At 35.3% G+C, this 17,753-nt stretch overlaps 3 protein-coding genes across 17 annotated transcripts in view; 2 read left to right on the top strand and 1 right to left on the bottom strand.

The window, feature by feature from the left end:
- Positions 1-2,065: 2,065 nt before the first annotated feature.
- On the bottom strand, positions 2,066-4,233 carry LOC111803575 (60S ribosomal protein L32-1-like). 2 transcript variants are annotated; one of them, XM_023688055.1, is made up of 4 exons: positions 4,187-4,233; positions 3,848-3,959; positions 2,473-2,654; positions 2,066-2,351 (listed from the first exon to the last, which is right to left on the bottom strand). In XM_023688055.1, exons 2-4 carry the CDS (start codon positions 3,935-3,937, stop codon positions 2,222-2,224), a joined length of 402 nt encoding a protein of 133 aa, XP_023543823.1. In that variant the 5' UTR covers positions 3,938-3,959; positions 4,187-4,233; the 3' UTR covers positions 2,066-2,221. The 2 variants fall into 2 exon arrangements, with proteins under 2 accessions (XP_023543823.1, XP_023543824.1); XM_023688056.1 differs by having other exon boundaries at positions 3,848-3,950.
- Positions 4,234-5,496: 1,263 nt separating this feature from the next.
- Positions 5,497-11,189, top strand: LOC111803569 (protein MEI2-like 5). 4 transcript variants are annotated; one of them, XR_002816391.1, is made up of 14 exons: positions 5,497-5,790; positions 6,676-6,802; positions 6,886-7,026; positions 7,126-7,595; positions 7,776-7,934; positions 8,033-8,149; positions 8,257-8,408; positions 8,599-8,687; positions 8,796-9,705; positions 9,813-9,897; positions 10,014-10,082; positions 10,198-10,377; positions 10,612-10,779; positions 10,864-11,189. XR_002816391.1 is itself a non-coding variant. In XM_023688042.1 (13 exons), the coding sequence occupies exons 2-13, from the start codon at positions 6,769-6,771 to the stop codon at positions 10,723-10,725; spliced, it is 2,508 nt and encodes an 835-aa protein (XP_023543810.1). In that variant the 5' UTR covers positions 5,497-5,790; positions 6,676-6,768; the 3' UTR covers positions 10,726-11,189. The 4 variants fall into 4 exon arrangements, 3 of the variants coding, with proteins under 3 accessions (XP_023543810.1, XP_023543808.1, XP_023543809.1); XM_023688042.1 differs by having other exon boundaries at positions 8,808-9,705; positions 10,612-11,189; XM_023688040.1 differs by having other exon boundaries at positions 10,612-11,189.
- A 587-nt stretch (positions 11,190-11,776) lies between these two features.
- The window catches only part of LOC111803570, a 9,370-nt gene continuing 3,393 nt past the window's right edge, over positions 11,777-17,753 (top strand). For 10 of the 11 annotated variants that reach the window (XR_002816392.1, XR_002816394.1, XR_002816395.1 and 7 more), the window contains exons 1-6: positions 11,777-11,883; positions 12,848-13,080; positions 13,736-13,899; positions 14,404-14,470; positions 15,531-16,055; positions 16,818-17,155. Coding sequence is in view for 7 of the 11 variants with exons in the window: in XM_023688047.1 (XP_023543815.1) it covers positions 12,912-13,080; positions 13,736-13,899; positions 14,404-14,470; positions 15,531-16,055; positions 16,818-17,155 (1,263 nt within the window). In the remaining 4 variants the exon portion in view is untranslated. The other variant, XM_023688048.1, reaches the window with a different exon arrangement.

Here is a 17,753-nt window from a genome sequence, read left to right as displayed (position 1 = left end):
ATAAATTTACTTCTTCCTAAGTCCAAAAAAAATACGATATGATCTAAGTATAGTTATGATATTGTTCGAGCATATTTTAATAAATATAAAATATCAATTAGAATGTGATAACTCAAATGAATAAAAATCTAATTTAGAAATTTAATATTCTTTTTGTGGATCATGATATTAAAAATCTCGTGTATATTTAATATCGGTATAATTTTGATGAGAGAATATCCATTTTTTATTATTTTCTTAAAAAAAATTGTTAAAAGTAAAAAGAAAATTGAGAAGATACATACATAAATTTCAAAACAAAAATCGAAATCCTTATCCAATGATAATTTTCATCTTTAAACATGAAAATCTTATTTAATTTGTTGATTTGATTTGATTTTAAGCTTAATCTGTTAGGTAATATATAATTGTTTTAAGTTGTTAATAAATATTTTTTTAACACAAATTTTATTTTGTAGGGTGAAAATGATTCTTATGAAATTGGTCAAAATTTGACTATAAAAATGTTCAAATTTTGATCTAAATATGAAGTTTTTGAAGCCGTTTTCCGCTTTGTAGGCTTAAAAATAAGAAACAGGGAGTAGAAGATTTTGAATCAGTGGATAGACTCACCGATCAATTGCGTTTCTTGAATCTGAATGACTTCTTCGAGTTCTTCAAGTTGAGTCCATCGCGATCTTCAGGCTTTTCCCTGCAAACGCTCCATTTGTTTAGGATTACATAGGGAGAAAAGAGAGTTGAGATTTCAAACATGATAATTACAGAAATCAAGAAAGATGAAGATATTCTCCTTTGGTTGAAGGGATGGACCTTAGAGTCAGATCGTGAATTCAAGATACAACATTGTGATTTGCACCACGTTTTGAGTGCTCGTCGAAGACTTGCAGACAAAGAAAGCCATGGCGGATTCAAGCATAAAATTGAAGAAGAAAATCAGGAAGATCAACATCAAGATGAGTTGCATTCCCGACATGATATCAAGGAAAACAAAGATATCCTCCTTCGGTTGAACGATTCACTTTGTAAATCCGTGAACGAGGCTTCTAAATGCAAGAAAGAGCAGAAAGATCTGGATAGATATTTGAATGGTCATCAAGGCCTTGCAGACAAAGAAAGCGATGGCGGATTCATTAAAGAAGAAAACCAGGAAGCTCTCCATGAAGATGCATCTCATTCTGGATATACTATCAAGGAAGACGAAGATTTTATCCTTCGGTTCATGGAGTCAGTTCGTGAATCCGTGAACGCGGCCGATAAATTGAGGAAAGATCAAAATGATCTGCATGGAGATTCGAATGGTCGATTTGATTCGGCTCCGGACCTTCTTGAAGAACTGGAGGAAATTTTGTTGAAATTCTATGAACTCATTGATCATATATTACCGATGTTGAAAGACGCACAGAAAGCGAGATTCGAATTGCAGGATAACTTTGATTTTCTCGAGAAGGTGAGGGACCTGCTTCTGACTTCGTCTCAAAGAGTGGACAAAGTGATCGACGAACTGGAAAGCATGAAGAATGATGAAAATCAGGGGGAGGATTCGTCCCTCAGGAAAACTCAAATTCCTGAAATTTTAGTTCAACTGGTGGAATTAAATGCACATTTGGTTGAACGTTCATTTCATCACGGCATTTCTTTTCTGTTTAATGATAATTGTACTGAAAATGAGTCGTCATCTTACGTAGATGAGCTTAAGTGGGCCAAGGAAAACATGGCGATTGTACTTTTGAGAATCAGAGAACTGAGGGACCAAGAAACCTGAGAACATTCCAGGAATGTGAATCGACGGAAATTCATGCATTGGAAATGAAAGATGACAATTGAATTTCACTTTAATTGTACAATTTAAAAGCACAAAGAAGATTAAATAACTTGCACCAAAAGCATTTGTTCGAGAACATTTTAGAATCAACACCACTCTAACTGCTCGAGCTCAGTCCAAGCTCACCTCTCGATTATCTATCTTGACTCGTACACCCTTATAAGGAATACGTTGCTTCTCTCTCCAACCGAGGTGGAATCTCACAAAATCTTGAAAATAATCAATAAGAAGGAAACTCACATATGAATAACCAAAAATGACAAATGGAATTAGAAATCACAGTCGAATAAAAAGACATCCAACAGAATAGAAATACAGCAAGCCAATTCTGAGGCGATGTCAAATTCATGGAACGGTATTAAAACGACAGCACTAATGAAACAAAAAGAGAATCTAGGCTCATTCATCCTCCTGGCTGCGCAACCTAGCAAGCTTGTTGGTGACAACTACATCGAGCTGGGCAGCTCTCTCCACAATCTCCTTCCTCTTTCTTGTGGACACATCATGTGCAATCTCAGCACAGTAAGTCCTGAAATAATTGACTTAAAAAAATGAATCAGCCATGCAATATATCTTTCTAAATCTAGTTAATCATCGAGTTCAGGAGTAACGACATAATTCAAATGAAATGTGAAGAGATCAGTGCTTGCCTATTGTGCATCATCAACAGTTCAAGCTCCTTGACGTTGTGCACAACGAACTTCTTGAATCCATTAGGAAGATAATGACGGGTCTTCTTGTCAGTACCATAACCAATGTTTGGCATCAAAGTGCATCCTTTGAACTTCCGTCGAACACGAGAATCAATACCCTTTGGTCTACGCCAGTTTGTCTGTCAACGTACATTTGAGCAATCACTTGGTAAATTTACAGGAGGTAAAAAAATTTATGCACATGTTTGACTTCACATTAAGCTATACATAAGATAGATCACAAAATACACAGATGCATCAAGCAGGTAAGATACAAGGATACAGGATACAAAACAAACAAAGTATTAAAGATAATTGGGTATAGTTTACGAATAAGGACAACACGACATGTCATATCACCACTCAACTTATGGTTAAATCATGGCAAGTGATAGCAGTAGAATTATAAGCAAGGTTGCAGGGACAGAAAGCCCATAAGAAAACAAGACAAGGATTTTAAAATCATTCAGAAGAGAGTAATGAAACTCTATACAGGGTAGCAATCTTTGCACTTCAAACAAAATGCTGGATAAAGAAACCAGCTATCACGGACAAATAACTCCACAAAAATTTATATTAAAGAAAAGAACACGTCTGATACTGGTGGAGAGCCATCGTTAGAGAATTGAATTGAACTTCAATATGTAATTGCAATGCAACTAGCGTTTACTGAAAATGCAACAAATTTCTGTTTTTTGACACTTTCAGATGCCTAACATGGACTTTCGACTAAACAATAAAAACTAGTGTCGATTTAAAAAAACATCTAAGCAGGATATTGCTACACGTAATCAACATACTGATTCTTAGTGCATGATATCGACCTTATCATTCAAGAGCCAAAGAACTTGTTGCACCAATATTCGCCACGGTAAACATCATTGCTGTAGCATACTCTTGTTATAAAATTTTAACAGTAGTTAGGTTGAACAACATTTCATTAAGCGATAGCAGTCAAAGAGGTGGAACAATGAGAAAACTGAAAACGCGGGAAAACTATCGTGGTTTTGAACAATTTATACAACTTTCGAAGTAAAACGATACATTATGCTAAACATCAATTGTATGAAGCAATGCAAATAAGACTGGAGCGACAAAATACTTCGTGACATTCCTTGATGAGATAAATGGACTGTTAGCACCGAATAATCAACAGAACAACTTAAAGATCGAGATGGAAAATTGTACCACAGATTCAATGAGAATTAAAACGTCTACATCGCAGAGCGAAACACAATTCTCGTATTCATATACACATAGTTGAATGCAAAATCACTAGCAAGCAGAAATTCTAGTTATGCAGAGGAAAACTAACAATAGTTCATATACATACTTTGACAGAGATCTTGCGGTCGCTCTGGGGCCTTTTGAACTGCTTAACCCGCTTCTTAACGATCTTCTTCGTCAGCAACGGCACCGCCATATCTTCTTAGTTCCTATAAACTCTAAACCAAGCAGATTTCTCAGCTCCAAAATGACTGATTGAAAGAATGTTGACTCAACAAAATAACAACAGAACGTTTGAATCACCTACAGCCTAAAATCGCATTTGACTTGAAATAAACTACTTAATGTTGCAAGATCATATTGCAGTGGTGCAGTGGTGCAGTGGTAGAGCGTGAAAGCTATAAGTCATACGAACAGAAGATAGGAATAGAGAGAAAGAATATACCGGCAATCGGAATCGGAGTTTGCTTTCCAAGACCCGCCGAACTCTAACCTCAACCCTTCAGGTTTATATTTATATAAGAGGTACAGTGGATTGGCTGCGGCATTAGGGTTTTCGTGGGTCAAAGTTTACGGGTTCTTTTTTTTTTTTTTTTTTTTTTTTTTTTTTTTTTTTTTTTTTTTTTNACTTTCAATTTCATATTCCATATTTAGTTTAGTTACATTTTTGTTCTCTATATAGATTCACCTTCTATTTTTTTTTTTAATAAAAAATATATATATATAATATTTGAAAACTCAACATAATATCAAGTTTTACAAATTTGATTGTATTGCCAACCAAAAAAAAATTATTCAATTATATCGCGAAATTAAAATTGCATTTTATAACTTTCGGATAAAAATTTATAAAATAATAAAAACTATTATGCATTTATTTATGTTCGAAAGGTAATTCGAGAAAAACTCAATTTACTAATTTAACTTACTCATTAGTACAAATTCGTCTAAAAATTAAAATTATAAAATGTTAATTTTCTTGTACCATAGTCTTTTGATATATATATATTATTTATTTTAGTGGTTAATCTTAAAAATTAAATTTAGTATTGATTTTTTACTAGTAGTGTAATTAAATGCAGGTGGTGGATTGTTAGCAAAATTATTGTAAGATAATATACTATAATTTATCGTTTAAATTTAACTTTAGTAAAATAATTTAATATGTGATTATTCTAAATGTAAAGGTATACTAATTTTACAAGCATGGAAAAATATTTGATTTTAATAAATTAAAACAGCTTATTATAATTAAACTGTAATTTGATGCCACATCATCATTTTATCTATTAATTTAAACATTTTGTGGCGATTAATACTCAATTAAAAAGAATTAAACAAAACCATCGCAAGTTAAAAAAAAAAATCATAATCAATTAAGACTAAAATATAAATTTAACAAAAAAAAAAAAAGATTTGAAATAATAAATAAGGTGGGGGACAAATTAGGAATAACTCCCAACTTCTCCAACGCTCAACGAGTAAAACGTGGCCTTCCTCATATATTACGTCATATATCCGTAACAAGAAAATAAATAAATAAATATAAAAAGATGAGCAATTAAAGTCAAACAGTCAAATCCGATAAGAAGTGGATAATTACGACTCGATCACTTAAAATATATATATTTTCCTTTATTTATTTATTTTTTATAGAAAAAGAAAAGAGGATAATCCAAAATTTTCAAGTATTTATGGTAGGTTCCGAAGTTAAGTATATAAAAATATAATTTTAGCCACAAAACTTAATTTAATTACAATTGAGTCCCCATTTCCACGCCCACCACCATTCTTTTGCAGCCCATAACTCTCTTCTTCTTCTTCCCTCCATCTTCCCCTCATTGATTTTTCACTTCTTTCTCTCCCCTATCATCGTCTCCTTTTCCCCTCTTTTAATTCCCTCTTTCTATTTCAGTAAACGCCCAATTTCAGTTCCACCATAAGTATTGCTCTGCAGCTCTCAATAGCAACAACGAGAACTGTGTGTGGCATTTTAGTACCGCCGTTTCTCTCTTTGATCATCGTCGTTTTGAAGGACTACTAGTTGGAGTGAGTTTTTGCAGATTTTCCTTGTGTGGTTTTTTGAGTTTCATTGCTCTGAGCTTGATTTTGAGGAGTCTGTGTTTTGTTTTATCGACTACTTTTTTGGGGGTGTTTTTCTGTTTGTCTCCATCTTGCCTGTTACTTATCTATCTCTGTCTCTGTGTTCCATGGGAGCTTATCTTGAATCTCCCAGTTCATTTGATTACATGCAAGTTTGAGTGATTTGGTTCACAAAGATTCACTTTTTGTTTTTGTTTCCATGTGGGGTTTGATTTTTCTGAAATGCAATACAATGTTTAAGGGAAGATCGTTTGGCTTGACTTGTTCAATTCTCTCTATATTTTTCCCTTCTGTGGAGTGGTTTTGCCCTTTTTTTTCCTGTTTGGGTTAATCGGGCATGTGATTCGTTCTGTTTTGGTCGTATCAGTTACATCTACACAAAAAAACCAAACAATAAAAAGTATAGCGGTTTTTAATGTTTTTTCTTTCCTTATTTTGTCTGATGTTTTGATCCAGCCATGTGGGATTAAATTTATACTACTTTGAGTTTAACAACGATTGATGATTCCAAGTATTGTGTTTGTATCTTTGCAATGATATTTTGATATGAATAGTTCACTGGTTGAGTTTTGTAAACAAATTAGCAGCTGAGCCCACATGTGGGGAAGTATATTAAGAATATATTAATTTAAACGATTGAATGTATAGTATACTTCTTAATGTCCCTGATCCTTGTCTGCCTGTTAAATTTTAAGATGGATAGAAGGACCTTCGGTTTATTTAAGCATAAGCTATTGACATCGATTGTGATTGATTGTGGATTACAAAACTTTCCCTGCATTGGGTATTGGCTCTCGATCATGAACGTGAATAGTTTTCCGTTCTTGGCAGGAAACTCGTCGATGACTTTTTTTTTCTTCACTTGACAAAAGTACACCGGAATCTTCTTTTTATTGCATATCAAGTAGAGAAGATCAGAAAGTGATGCAGAAGCAGAGTTCACATCACTCATTTTCAGGTTACTTTCAAAACCACAACCACCATTTCTTTAAAAGAATGGTTAAAGGAATGTAGTAATTGTTTCTTTATTATGTATGGTAGGTCATTCTTATAGTCCACCCATGGCTAAGCCCAAAGAAAAGGAAAATGCATGGGGTAATTTCCACAAAGCTGATGCTTTCGATGCTTCCAGCGTTACTACACTATTCTCAAGCTCATTGCCGGTTCTTCCGCATGGGAAGCGTAAGTTCTGCCAATGCCAACTGTCTGATATTCTTCATCTTATATTCACCATCCTATGTGATGTTAACTGAGATCCTTTCGTTCTTTATCGTCACGCAGTGAACATGATCGACAAAGGAGTTACTATTCAATCGGTTGATGACATCTCGTCTCGCTTTAAGAATCTCAACCCAGGTCCAGAGGGGGATGATGTGCTTGAAGACATCGAAACTCATGCAATTGGCAGCTTGCTTCCCGATGATGAGGAGGAGCTTCTAGCGGGAATATTGGATGATTTAGATCTGAATGGCTTGCCTACCTCTCTTGAAGACTTGGAAGAATATGATCTTTTCAGTAGTGGAGGTGGCATGGAGTTGGAAACAGATGCTCAACAAAATGCTAGCATTGGTTCTTCAAGGGTAAGCTTAGGTGATGGTGCAATTGGAAGTGTGGTGCCTCCTTATACCTTTTCAAATGGTAATGGAACGGTTGCTGGAGAACATCCTTATGGAGAGCATCCTTCAAGAACGTTGTTTGTGCGGAATATTAATAGCAATGTTGAAGATTTGGAACTGAGAGCTCTCTTTGAGGTGATGCATTTTGTGTAAATCTTTTTTAAAATCATGTGTTAATATATCCATTTTATTTGTGATGACAATTGAATGGAAACATATGCCTTGTACCAATTTTAAAATCTATACATAAATGATAATTAGTCTTTGGAGAAAGTTAGGATATACTGATATGCTTCTTTCCCTTCTGGCTTGCAGCAATATGGCGATATTAGGACTTTGTATACTGCGTGTAAACATAGGGGCTTTGTGATGATATCTTATTATGACATTCGTGCTGCTCGAACTGCTATGCGTGCATTGCAAAATAAACCACTGCGGCGGAGAAAACTTGACATTCACTTCTCAATTCCCAAGGTTCTGAGCCGATATTCAATCGTTCATAGTTTATCTCAACTTTCGTTTGATTTTTGAGTATTGGTTTCATTTCTATGATTTCTTTCACTGTACAACAGAATAATCCATCTGAGAAGGATATAAATCAAGGAACCTTGGTAGCCTTTAATTTAGATCCCTCAATTCCCAATGAAGATCTTCATCAAATTTTTGGGGTCTATGGGGAGGTCAAAGAGGTGATTGTTTTACCAACCCTTCTTATATTTCTATTGTCAGTTGATTCCTAGTTCTCTTGATTTATGATTAATGACATTCGGCGATGTGGTATTCGTTTCAAAAACAGATAAGGGAAACTCCACACAAGAGACACCATAAGTTTATTGAGTATTATGATGTTAGAGCTGCTGAAGCAGCACTGAAGGCATTAAATAGAAGCGACATTGTTGGCAAACGCATAAAGCTAGAACCAAGTCGCCCTGGCGGAGCTCGTCGAAGGTGTGTGTTTGAGACCATAAATTTTTATGTTTTCTTCTCCTTCTAATATATTCTTGCATAGATTTATCAGCATGTTCTCTATTTGGTTGAATTTGAACTGATAAATGTTCGTGTCTAATTCATACTTAGTATCGATACATTTTTCTTTTATTCTTATTGAACTCATTATTATGCGTCGTGATCCCTCCAGCTTGATGTTGCAACTAAATCAAGAACTTGAACAAGATGATTTCTGGAGTTTCCGCCATCAAGGTTCACCGGTTATCAATTCTCCCCCAGGTAGGATACCGTTAAACGTTTCTGTCATCACTCGCACGCCTATTTCGTTGTCATGTATTTATATTTTTTATTTACCTCACAATTCTCCATCTCCAACCACTATCTTAGCATCTGTGACAGGTAAATGGATGTCGTTCAACGGTTCGATTAAACCTAGTTCCATGGGAAGTAGCAGCAACTTTCCGGGTTTTACATCCATAAGCCCAACAGGTGGCAACCATTTGGCTGGATTAGCTTCTGTTCTTCCTAAAGTAACAAGAAGTAATGTGAAGGTTCCTCCTATTGGCAAGGACCAGCATCCATTGTATATAAATCCATTGCATGCCTTTCAACCATCCCTTTCATTCCCCGAACCAAAATCAAGGCCCTATAATGAGACTATGCCCTCCTTCAGACCTCCCACATCAAGTGGATCATGTGTGGAAGCGTTATCCGGTCCACAAACTTTTTGTGGAAGTCAGAATTCATACACAGAGTCCTCTAGTTCTTCTGCTTGGTCAAGATCGTACACAAACCTTCAGTTCTTATCCAATGGAAATGGTCATACATTTCCGTTTCCCGGCCGACAAACTTCTTTCTTCAGCTCAACTCCCACTGCTCTTTCGCATCATGTCGGATCTGCTCCATCTGGTGTCCCGTCGGAGAGGCACTTTGGGTATTTCCCCCAGTCACCAGATACTTCGTTAATGGGTCCTGGGGCATTCAGAGGTTTAAGCTTTAGTTCACATGCTCCTGTAAACCCCGCCATCACCACACCGAGAAACATGTCTGAAATTCACCCTTCGACTTTTCAAATGATGTCTTCATCCATGCTGAACTCGATGTTATCAGGTAGTGTTCCATACTTGGGACTGCTACCAAACACCCTGGATGGTTTGAATGAGCGTGGCAGAAGCCGATGGATTGAGAATAACGGAAATCAGATTGACAGTAAGAAGCAGTTTCAGCTTGACTTGGATAAAATTAAGGGCGGGGAAGACACTCGAACAACCTTGATGATAAAAAACATCCCGAATAAGTAAGATACAACTAGTTCTTCACCCTGCCCTTTGCTTTGCTTATTTTTTCTTTTTCCTTTCCATTTTTGCTTGTTGTAAATATGTTCAAATCATTCTCTCCCCACAGGTACACGTCAAAAATGTTATTAGCTGCCATTGATGAACATCATAAGGGTACTTATGATTTTCTCTATTTGCCAATTGATTTTAAGGTAACTTTGAACTATCCTTTTGAATGTTGGGATTGAACTAAAACCAAACTTGTTCTTTTTATCCATTTTACTTCTCACAAATGCAACCGATTGGCATTTTCGTTTGAACTGTGCAGAATAAATGCAACGTCGGCTATGCTTTCATCAATATGCTATCTCCTCAACACATAATATCCTTTTATGAGGTTTTATTATCATCATTTTTTTTACTACTTGGCGTGATATTTTAGAACCGTTTCGACATTAAATTTATTCAATTCGGGTCTGCAGCATAATATGTATTTGAGTTTGTCTGTATAGGCTTTTGATGGAAAGAGATGGGAGAAGTTCAATAGTGAGAAAGTTGCTTCCTTGGCATATGCTCGTATCCAAGGAAAGATGGCTCTCATGAGTCATTTCCAGAACTCAAGCTTAATGAATGAAGATAAGCGCTGCCGCCCCATTCTTTTTCACTCAGACGGGCCTGAGGCTGGAAATCAGGTCAAAAGTTCAAATATATCTATCTAATTCAGCCTTTCTCAATTTTATCTTGGTCATTTGTGAACACAATGGAACATATAAATCCGATAACTCGTTCTTCATTCTGATCTAAGCTGGGTCTGCCCCATCTAATGATCCATCCTTCAAAGTTTGGTGACAGTTTTTAAGCACGGTTGGAACGTATAATACTCATCTGTGGCATATGCTTGATGTCATTATCATTTCATTTTGCAGATTCTTCATGAACATCTGCCATCCTCCCATTTGGGCATCAATATCTGGGCGATGAATGATTCGTCGGGAAGCCCTCCAAGTAACGGCATTAGTGAGGGGCTTGATAAATTCTAAACGCAGCATCATCGCCCTCTGCCCAGATCTGTAGCTGCTGAATTTCTAACTCGAGTAAATAATCGTACATATGTCAGGAACAGTTGGATTAGGAAGAACAAACATATGCAGATTTTGTTTATAATGTGCTTTCTGCAGTGTTTTGGTTGGAAGATTGGATGGAGATGGAGTGGCTGGTTCCATGTCGGTTGCTGTCTTCGGTCTCGGCTGCCCAGTGTTGTTTATGCACTGAATTAGTCCATGATTTCTCCTACATTTTGGGAGCTTCTTTTTGCCTTCCCCCTAAATGTTGGTTTGAGAAATGAGAAACAATGTATATACCACAGTTGATTGTGTTTTTTGGTTGGGAAGCTTTGAGAGGAGGAACCACACAATTGTATAGCGGGTAGGACCTTTGCAACTTCTATGCCCAAAACTTGTTTCAGCTTTTTAAATACAAGTTCAATTGCTTTGTGTTTATACCATTGACCACTTCGGATTCTTGGCCTATTTCGGCACGAGTGAAGTGAGGTGAATCACCCTGATCTTGAATCAACTAGTAGATCATCATCAACACAGTAGCTCAATGCATTCTCCAAATAAGTTGGGAGTTGGATTTCGGAGTTTAGAAAATAAAAGCTATCAACTAGATAATTATTGGGGCTTAATTAGTATATTTTATTCTCGATTTATCTTATTTTCTGTTTGAGGAAAAAAAAAAAGAAAAAAAAAACTTTTTCCTTCCCATGGAAAATATTGACCTATTGACCAATGAGAGAGTGAGAGGATAAATAGGAATAATTAATTAATTGTTTAGGGTCATTTATAATTAAAAAAAAAAAAAACCAAAAAATTATAAAAAGATATAAATAATGAAAGACCTGCGCATAGACTGGGAAGGGAAGCGTAGACATAGACAATGATCTAGCTCGAGGTCCTTCACCGCGAAGCTGAACATGTCAACGTGGTGTGCTTAGCTGGTTCCACTAGCCACGTGGCATAACTCTATAGGTCCAGTCATTTTAGAAATACCTTCATCAAAGCCGTCTATAAGTCCCCAGATTCTACGTTTTTTCTCTATCTGACATTCCTTGAATAACATTTTAGAGAGAGAGAGAGAGGGGAGGAAGAAGAAGCAGGGGGAGGAGTAGGAGGAGGAGGACTCTGTTGCTTCACCAGGTATTCGGATTTTCTTCTCGCTCTTTTCCTCCTTCTCCGATTGATTGTCCTCTCTGCTTCACTTCAATTTCGTAATTATGTTCGGTGAATTTCCTCTGTTTATTCTCTGTTTCTCTCTCTCTCTGTACTGGTTGAAGGAGTATGAATTCAACTTATCTGGACCTCTCTAGGGCTTGATTTCACACGGCTTAGTTTCAAGCTCGTTTTTGAGTTCTTTTCCTCTTACCCACTAAGACTCTTCCACGAACTTGCTTTGGTTGACTTTAATTGCTGAGAGGTTCACTTCGAGATTTTTCTGTTTCTTTCCCGCCTTCATTTCATTCTTCAATTTTACCGATACTGCGTCCCGGAATCTGCGCGGGTTTACAGTTATTCGAGCTTGGAAGATTTTGACTAATCGAACACGTTTTTACTGCTGGTACTGTTTTACTTCTCTCCCGGGGAGTAATTATATGTTTGTGTTTCTACGTGGAATAATAAAGTTTTTGTAGTATGTCTAGATTTCCTTCACAGTGTTGTTCGTTTATTTGTTGATTATTAGATTATCATTTTTTCTTCATTGTTGCATAAATTCTACACCATGAGAAGGGATTTCTTACACCTTAAGGTTTTGGCTTGAGGTTAGAATATTTAGTTTCTTCTCCGTGATGGTCGAGTTTTCGCTTGGGGATGAGTCGCCCTAGCTACTAACATAGTTGTCACTTTCTCACGATGCTTTTGTACCATGCCACAACAAGTTTATGCATTATTGACATTTTTCTAATTAAATATTTGCTGGTTGCTACACCCTTTGATGTTTGTGGTGCTCTGGGTTGATTGTGGAATAACCTTGAGCTGTGCATCCATGTTATTTTTGGAAGCGTTTCATTGTACATACAAATTTCAGATGGCTGCTCCATCCGTTGATACGTTAGATTTTTTTTTATCTTTGGGTACTTATGGTCTCGATTTTTGTGCTCTACAGGTGTGTTTTTCACTGATGTTCTTGAATCAACGTGGTGGTACATATCATCAAAAGTGCAGGACAAATGCCATCAATAAAAATGAAGGCCAAGTTAAGCTCGAGCTGCTTAAGAGAAAAACATGGTCTTCGTGTTTGTCAGAAATCTAGTGTCATCTCTAAAAAAGCTTGTTTTCTCCCGAGGGTTTCCGAAGAGACAGATGAATTTAATGGCTGTATTACACAATGTCTGGAGGGTAGGTAACCTTTTCCTTCTTTCTGTCTTTCTTTTTAACTTAGATGCTATCTTGTTTTATTTTTAAAAAATATATTGCTGATTACGTTCATAGTTTGTGGTTGTTTTCTCTAGCATGTGGGAGAAATCCGTTAATCTAAATTTTTTAAAATCTATTTAAGTTCACTACCTTGGTCTGCTAATAAAATATTTAAAAATGCTGGATCACTTGGAAGTTTGAAGTTACAAAAAGAAACGGTGTAATTCACAAGCATCTTGAACAAATACATTCGAATAGTCTCAGTCTCAATCTCCTGTCATATTTAGAATGAAGAATCACACGCATGGAAGAATATAGCTTCTTAGGAGAAAAGGCACCGCTTTGATATTTCCTATAGTTTGATTTCGATTATGCAAAAGTAAATATGATGTTATTTTCCTTCATACTGATTTATGCAGATTTTTTTTTTTTTTGTTCAATAAAACGACAAAAATCTATTTGAGATCTTTGAAATCTTTATTTTTTTCTACGAAGTTACCATTTTGCATCATTTTCTCCTCCTCCCAAAGTTGAAAATTTCTCAGAAATCAAACTATTTTTCATCCATTACCAGACAATATCAATTGCATTGCCATGTTTTTTTATTTTTGGGTATTGATATTTGTTTCTTATGCAGTTTCTCTAAACACAGAATCGATTAATAGCAATATAAATCAGGAAGCCATTGATCACCAAGTGTTCATTGACGAAGAAACTTCTGAGTTGAAGAGGCACGGAGAAGCTTTTGAGTTGAAGAGGGAAGAACCTTTTTCAGTCAATGCTGCAGATATGAATGGAATGGTATGATGTGATTTTTTTTTTTTTTAAAAAAAAAAAAACAGGATCAACTGCAAATACATATTTTGATATTTTCTCAAGAACTGTGTGCGAACTCTTTATGAGAATTATTAGTATCTAGACTAATAGGCGCATGGGTTTTCATAATGCATCAAGACATATGCTGAATATCCCGGTTGTAAGATCATTCTAAGCACTTCTTTAATAAATTCTACCCGAGGATTTTATATGATAGTGGAGTGTGGATAATAATGCGAAAACAATTTGTGTGGTGCATTTGTCTAATATAGGAGTGAAATCTGAGGGCTGTTGTCCTATATTTAGGGAAGGGCAAATGTAGTTTTAGTTTATGTTTATGCCGGGCAGTTTTTGTTTTTTCTTTTTTCAAAAACCATCACCATCATTTTATTATTATTATTATTATTATTCTAACTATTACAATTACTATTATTGTTGTTGTTATTATTATGATTATTCTGACAAATTTTTTATTTGAAATTTTTACAGGATTGCACCTTAACCTACTCTTCCGAAATAGAGACAATTTTTTCTCCTATTAATGAACACGATGCAGGTACTACATAAGAAGTACAAACATTGACACGAGATATAGATGACATGATCACATGTTAATTTTTAAGAATGTAGGAGATAGGCACCACACGGACACATTTATTAAAATATATATAATTTTGATTTCAATGATTTACAGGCTAAAGTTTGTTTTAGCTTCTATCTAAACCAATTTATCAATTTGATCATGTCAACTTTTAAGAATGTAGGAGATAGGCACCACACGGACACATTTATTAAAATAGATATAATTTTTATGCATTTTGATTTCAATGATTCACATGCTAAAGTTTGTTTTAGCTTATATCTAAACCAATTTATCAATTTTTCTAAATGATTTAACATCTGAGTGAAAATAAATTTTAAAGTGAATTATGTTAATACATTTTATATTTCACTTTCCATATATTTACGAATGTTCTGCATATGTTTGTTGTTTTAAACAAGTATACATCATGTGCTCAACGAACGTCAGGCTTGATTTAATTTAAACAGCTTTTAACATGTGGGCACTGCATTAAATTTCTCTGACATGCAAGTATAAGAATCTTCGATACAAGTTGAACACAGGTCACCCAAACTAAAGCGCCCTTGCTACTAATATCATCTGGTCATCGTTTTCAAAGGTTAAGATCTATAATTTTGTGTTAGGTCTACTTAGGACTCTATCCTCCTGTCTTCAGATGCACGTTCCCTTCAAGTATACCACTAGCAATTCTTGTTTATTGTCCCTTGAGTTCCCGTCCAGTCCAAACTTGTGTAGGATCGAGCAGATATTATTTTCTCATGGTTCTCAGAAACTTCTAATATTTAAATGGCATCTGTATTGGAGGATTTGAAAGTTGGTTTGCAACTTAAAGAAAAGTTTTATCAACCATTCTGCTGTGCTTGTGACCTTGAAGTTCATGTTTTCATTTAATTTCGAACTTCGGCTTTGCCATATGTCCTTGCAATTTTATATTTAGGCAATACTTGGAAGATGGAAAAATTTATTACCTCCTGACACAGACTATAACCCTCATGATAGTTCTTATCTGTTCATCTGCTTATGTGTTATGCAGGGAGAAAACTTGATCTTGATATACCAGGAACGGAAACTGATGAAGGGAAAAATATCAGAAGCTCACATGACAATCAGACTTGTGATGTATCAGATTTTTTTATTTCTGACATGATAGTTGCAAACTTACCTTTAAGTGGAAATGATGACCTCTGCAACATCAATTATTTTCATGACTACAAATATACTCAGTCAACTATATTGTCTGATGTTGCTGATCAGTATATGATGCTTCCTTTCCTTGAGGACACCGTGAAATTCAGCAATTCAGATGATGCTGACTGTTCTGATGAATTAACCATTGGTTTTGGTAATTCTGGTTTACACCGAGTAATTGATCAAAGAAATAATTTCAGTCTTGAATTCAATGTTAGCACAGACTCAGATCAGACAGAGTGTTTTGATCCCCAGTTGTTCATAAAAAATTTACCAGAACTTTCAGAAGTGATATCGAACTTTCAGCCCAGTATATTGCCCAATGAGGATCGGAAAAGAAAGGCCGTGACCCTTGTACTTGATTTGGATGGTAAGAGATTTATATTCGATATTTGTCTTTTTGAGGATTAGGAGATGTATAAATACCTGCACTGGTACGAGTGTTGAATGATTGGAATTTCTTTTCATATCTCTTCTTTTTTTTTTTCATAAGAATTCCGCATATTTTCATATTTAGGATTTACATATACANGATACAGTCTATGAAATTTTGAAGTAGCTGATCGGTTGTTCTCTCTTTTTCAAACTGTAGACTTTAGAATGCACACTTCCTGGGGAGTTTAAATGTGAGAGATTTTTATTAGATGAACGTTGTCATAAAAAGACATGAGTACATTTTTTCTGTCAAAATTTTACGATTGCCAATTCAGGAATTTGAGACAATTGTTCTTTCTATCTCTCTTTAATATTTTTCCCCTCTTCTTATCTCTATACTGTGCTTGCAATCTATGGATAGTCCTTCCCCCACCAAGCATAATGGCCTCAACCGACTAACAACCCTTTATGACTCAACTAGTAGTTGACAGCTAACTGACTACTATCTGAGCTTCCTATTAATTTCAGCCTTGCAGGAGTGAATTGTATAGGTGGACGACTTTGTTAATCAGATTATTAGCTAGCATTTAACATATCTAAATCAATATGAACTTGAGATTTCTTTCAAGTGGAGCTATTTAATAGTTTGTTTGAGTTTTGCTTAGATTTCCAATATGTTTTGTGGTGACTAGTTCCCTTTAAATCTTTATTTTATCTGCTATCTGGAATGTAATGTAGTTGTCTTGTATATTTGCAGAAACCCTAGTTCACTCTACTTTGGAACCGCAGGATGATGCAGACTTCTGCTTTACTGTTTGCTTAAACATGAAAGAGCACATTGTATATGTTAAGCAGAGGCCATATCTTCAAATATTTCTGGATCGTGTTGCAGAGATGTTTGAAGTTGTTATCTTTACAGCCAGTCAAAGTATTTATGCAGAACAAGTCCTCAACAAACTGGACCCAGATAATTGTATTATCTCACGTCGACTTTATCGTGAATCATGCATTTTTTTAGAAGGATGTTACACCAAGGATTTGACAGTTTTAGGCATCGATCTAGCAAAAGTTGTCATTGTAGATAACTATCCACAGGTACAGCCCTTGGCCTAGTTTTTTATGAACTTCCATTTAGTTGGACCCTGCATTCTTTCTCTCTCTTTTCTCATGGTCTACATTTTTTAGTTATATAAAGAACATCTACTATGAGGTTAGGTAGTAGATTAATATGCTGATGTTAATGTGACTTTCAAATGGTGGAATGGAGAGATGGGTTAGGTTAAACAACAGCTATTTCTGTTATATCGTTGAAGATTCTTATTGTTACTTTTGAGTTCAACATGTGGGGTGAAGATTCAAACCTTTTTTATTTTTGTCAAATATTTCTATCCTGAGCATGAGCAAAAGATTAATGTCATGTTTTTGAGAATTTGTAGTTATAATGTTTATTTGGAGAGAATACTTGAAAAGAAGGGATGAGTAGCAATCTTCATAATTCATTAAGTCATATCTTCATATTAGCTTTCATTTTAACCAGAAGCATCTATCGTTACTTAGATTGGATGATGGCTCAAGAAAAAATCCTTTATGTTCTCCTGTTAGTTGGTTTGCAAAAAACTGTGATCTAGTGTTTCGGAAAAAAAAAAAAAAAAAAAAAAAAAAAAAAAAAAAAAAAAAAAAAAAAAAAAAAAAA

The sequence above is a fragment of the Cucurbita pepo genome, chromosome LG10 (assembly GCF_002806865.2).
Source record: "Cucurbita pepo subsp. pepo cultivar mu-cu-16 chromosome LG10, ASM280686v2, whole genome shotgun sequence".
Classification (NCBI taxonomy): domain Eukaryota; kingdom Viridiplantae; phylum Streptophyta; class Magnoliopsida; order Cucurbitales; family Cucurbitaceae; genus Cucurbita; species Cucurbita pepo.
The sequence above is the reverse complement of the archived record's forward strand: the minus strand, read 5'-3'. Positions and strand labels throughout refer to the sequence as shown.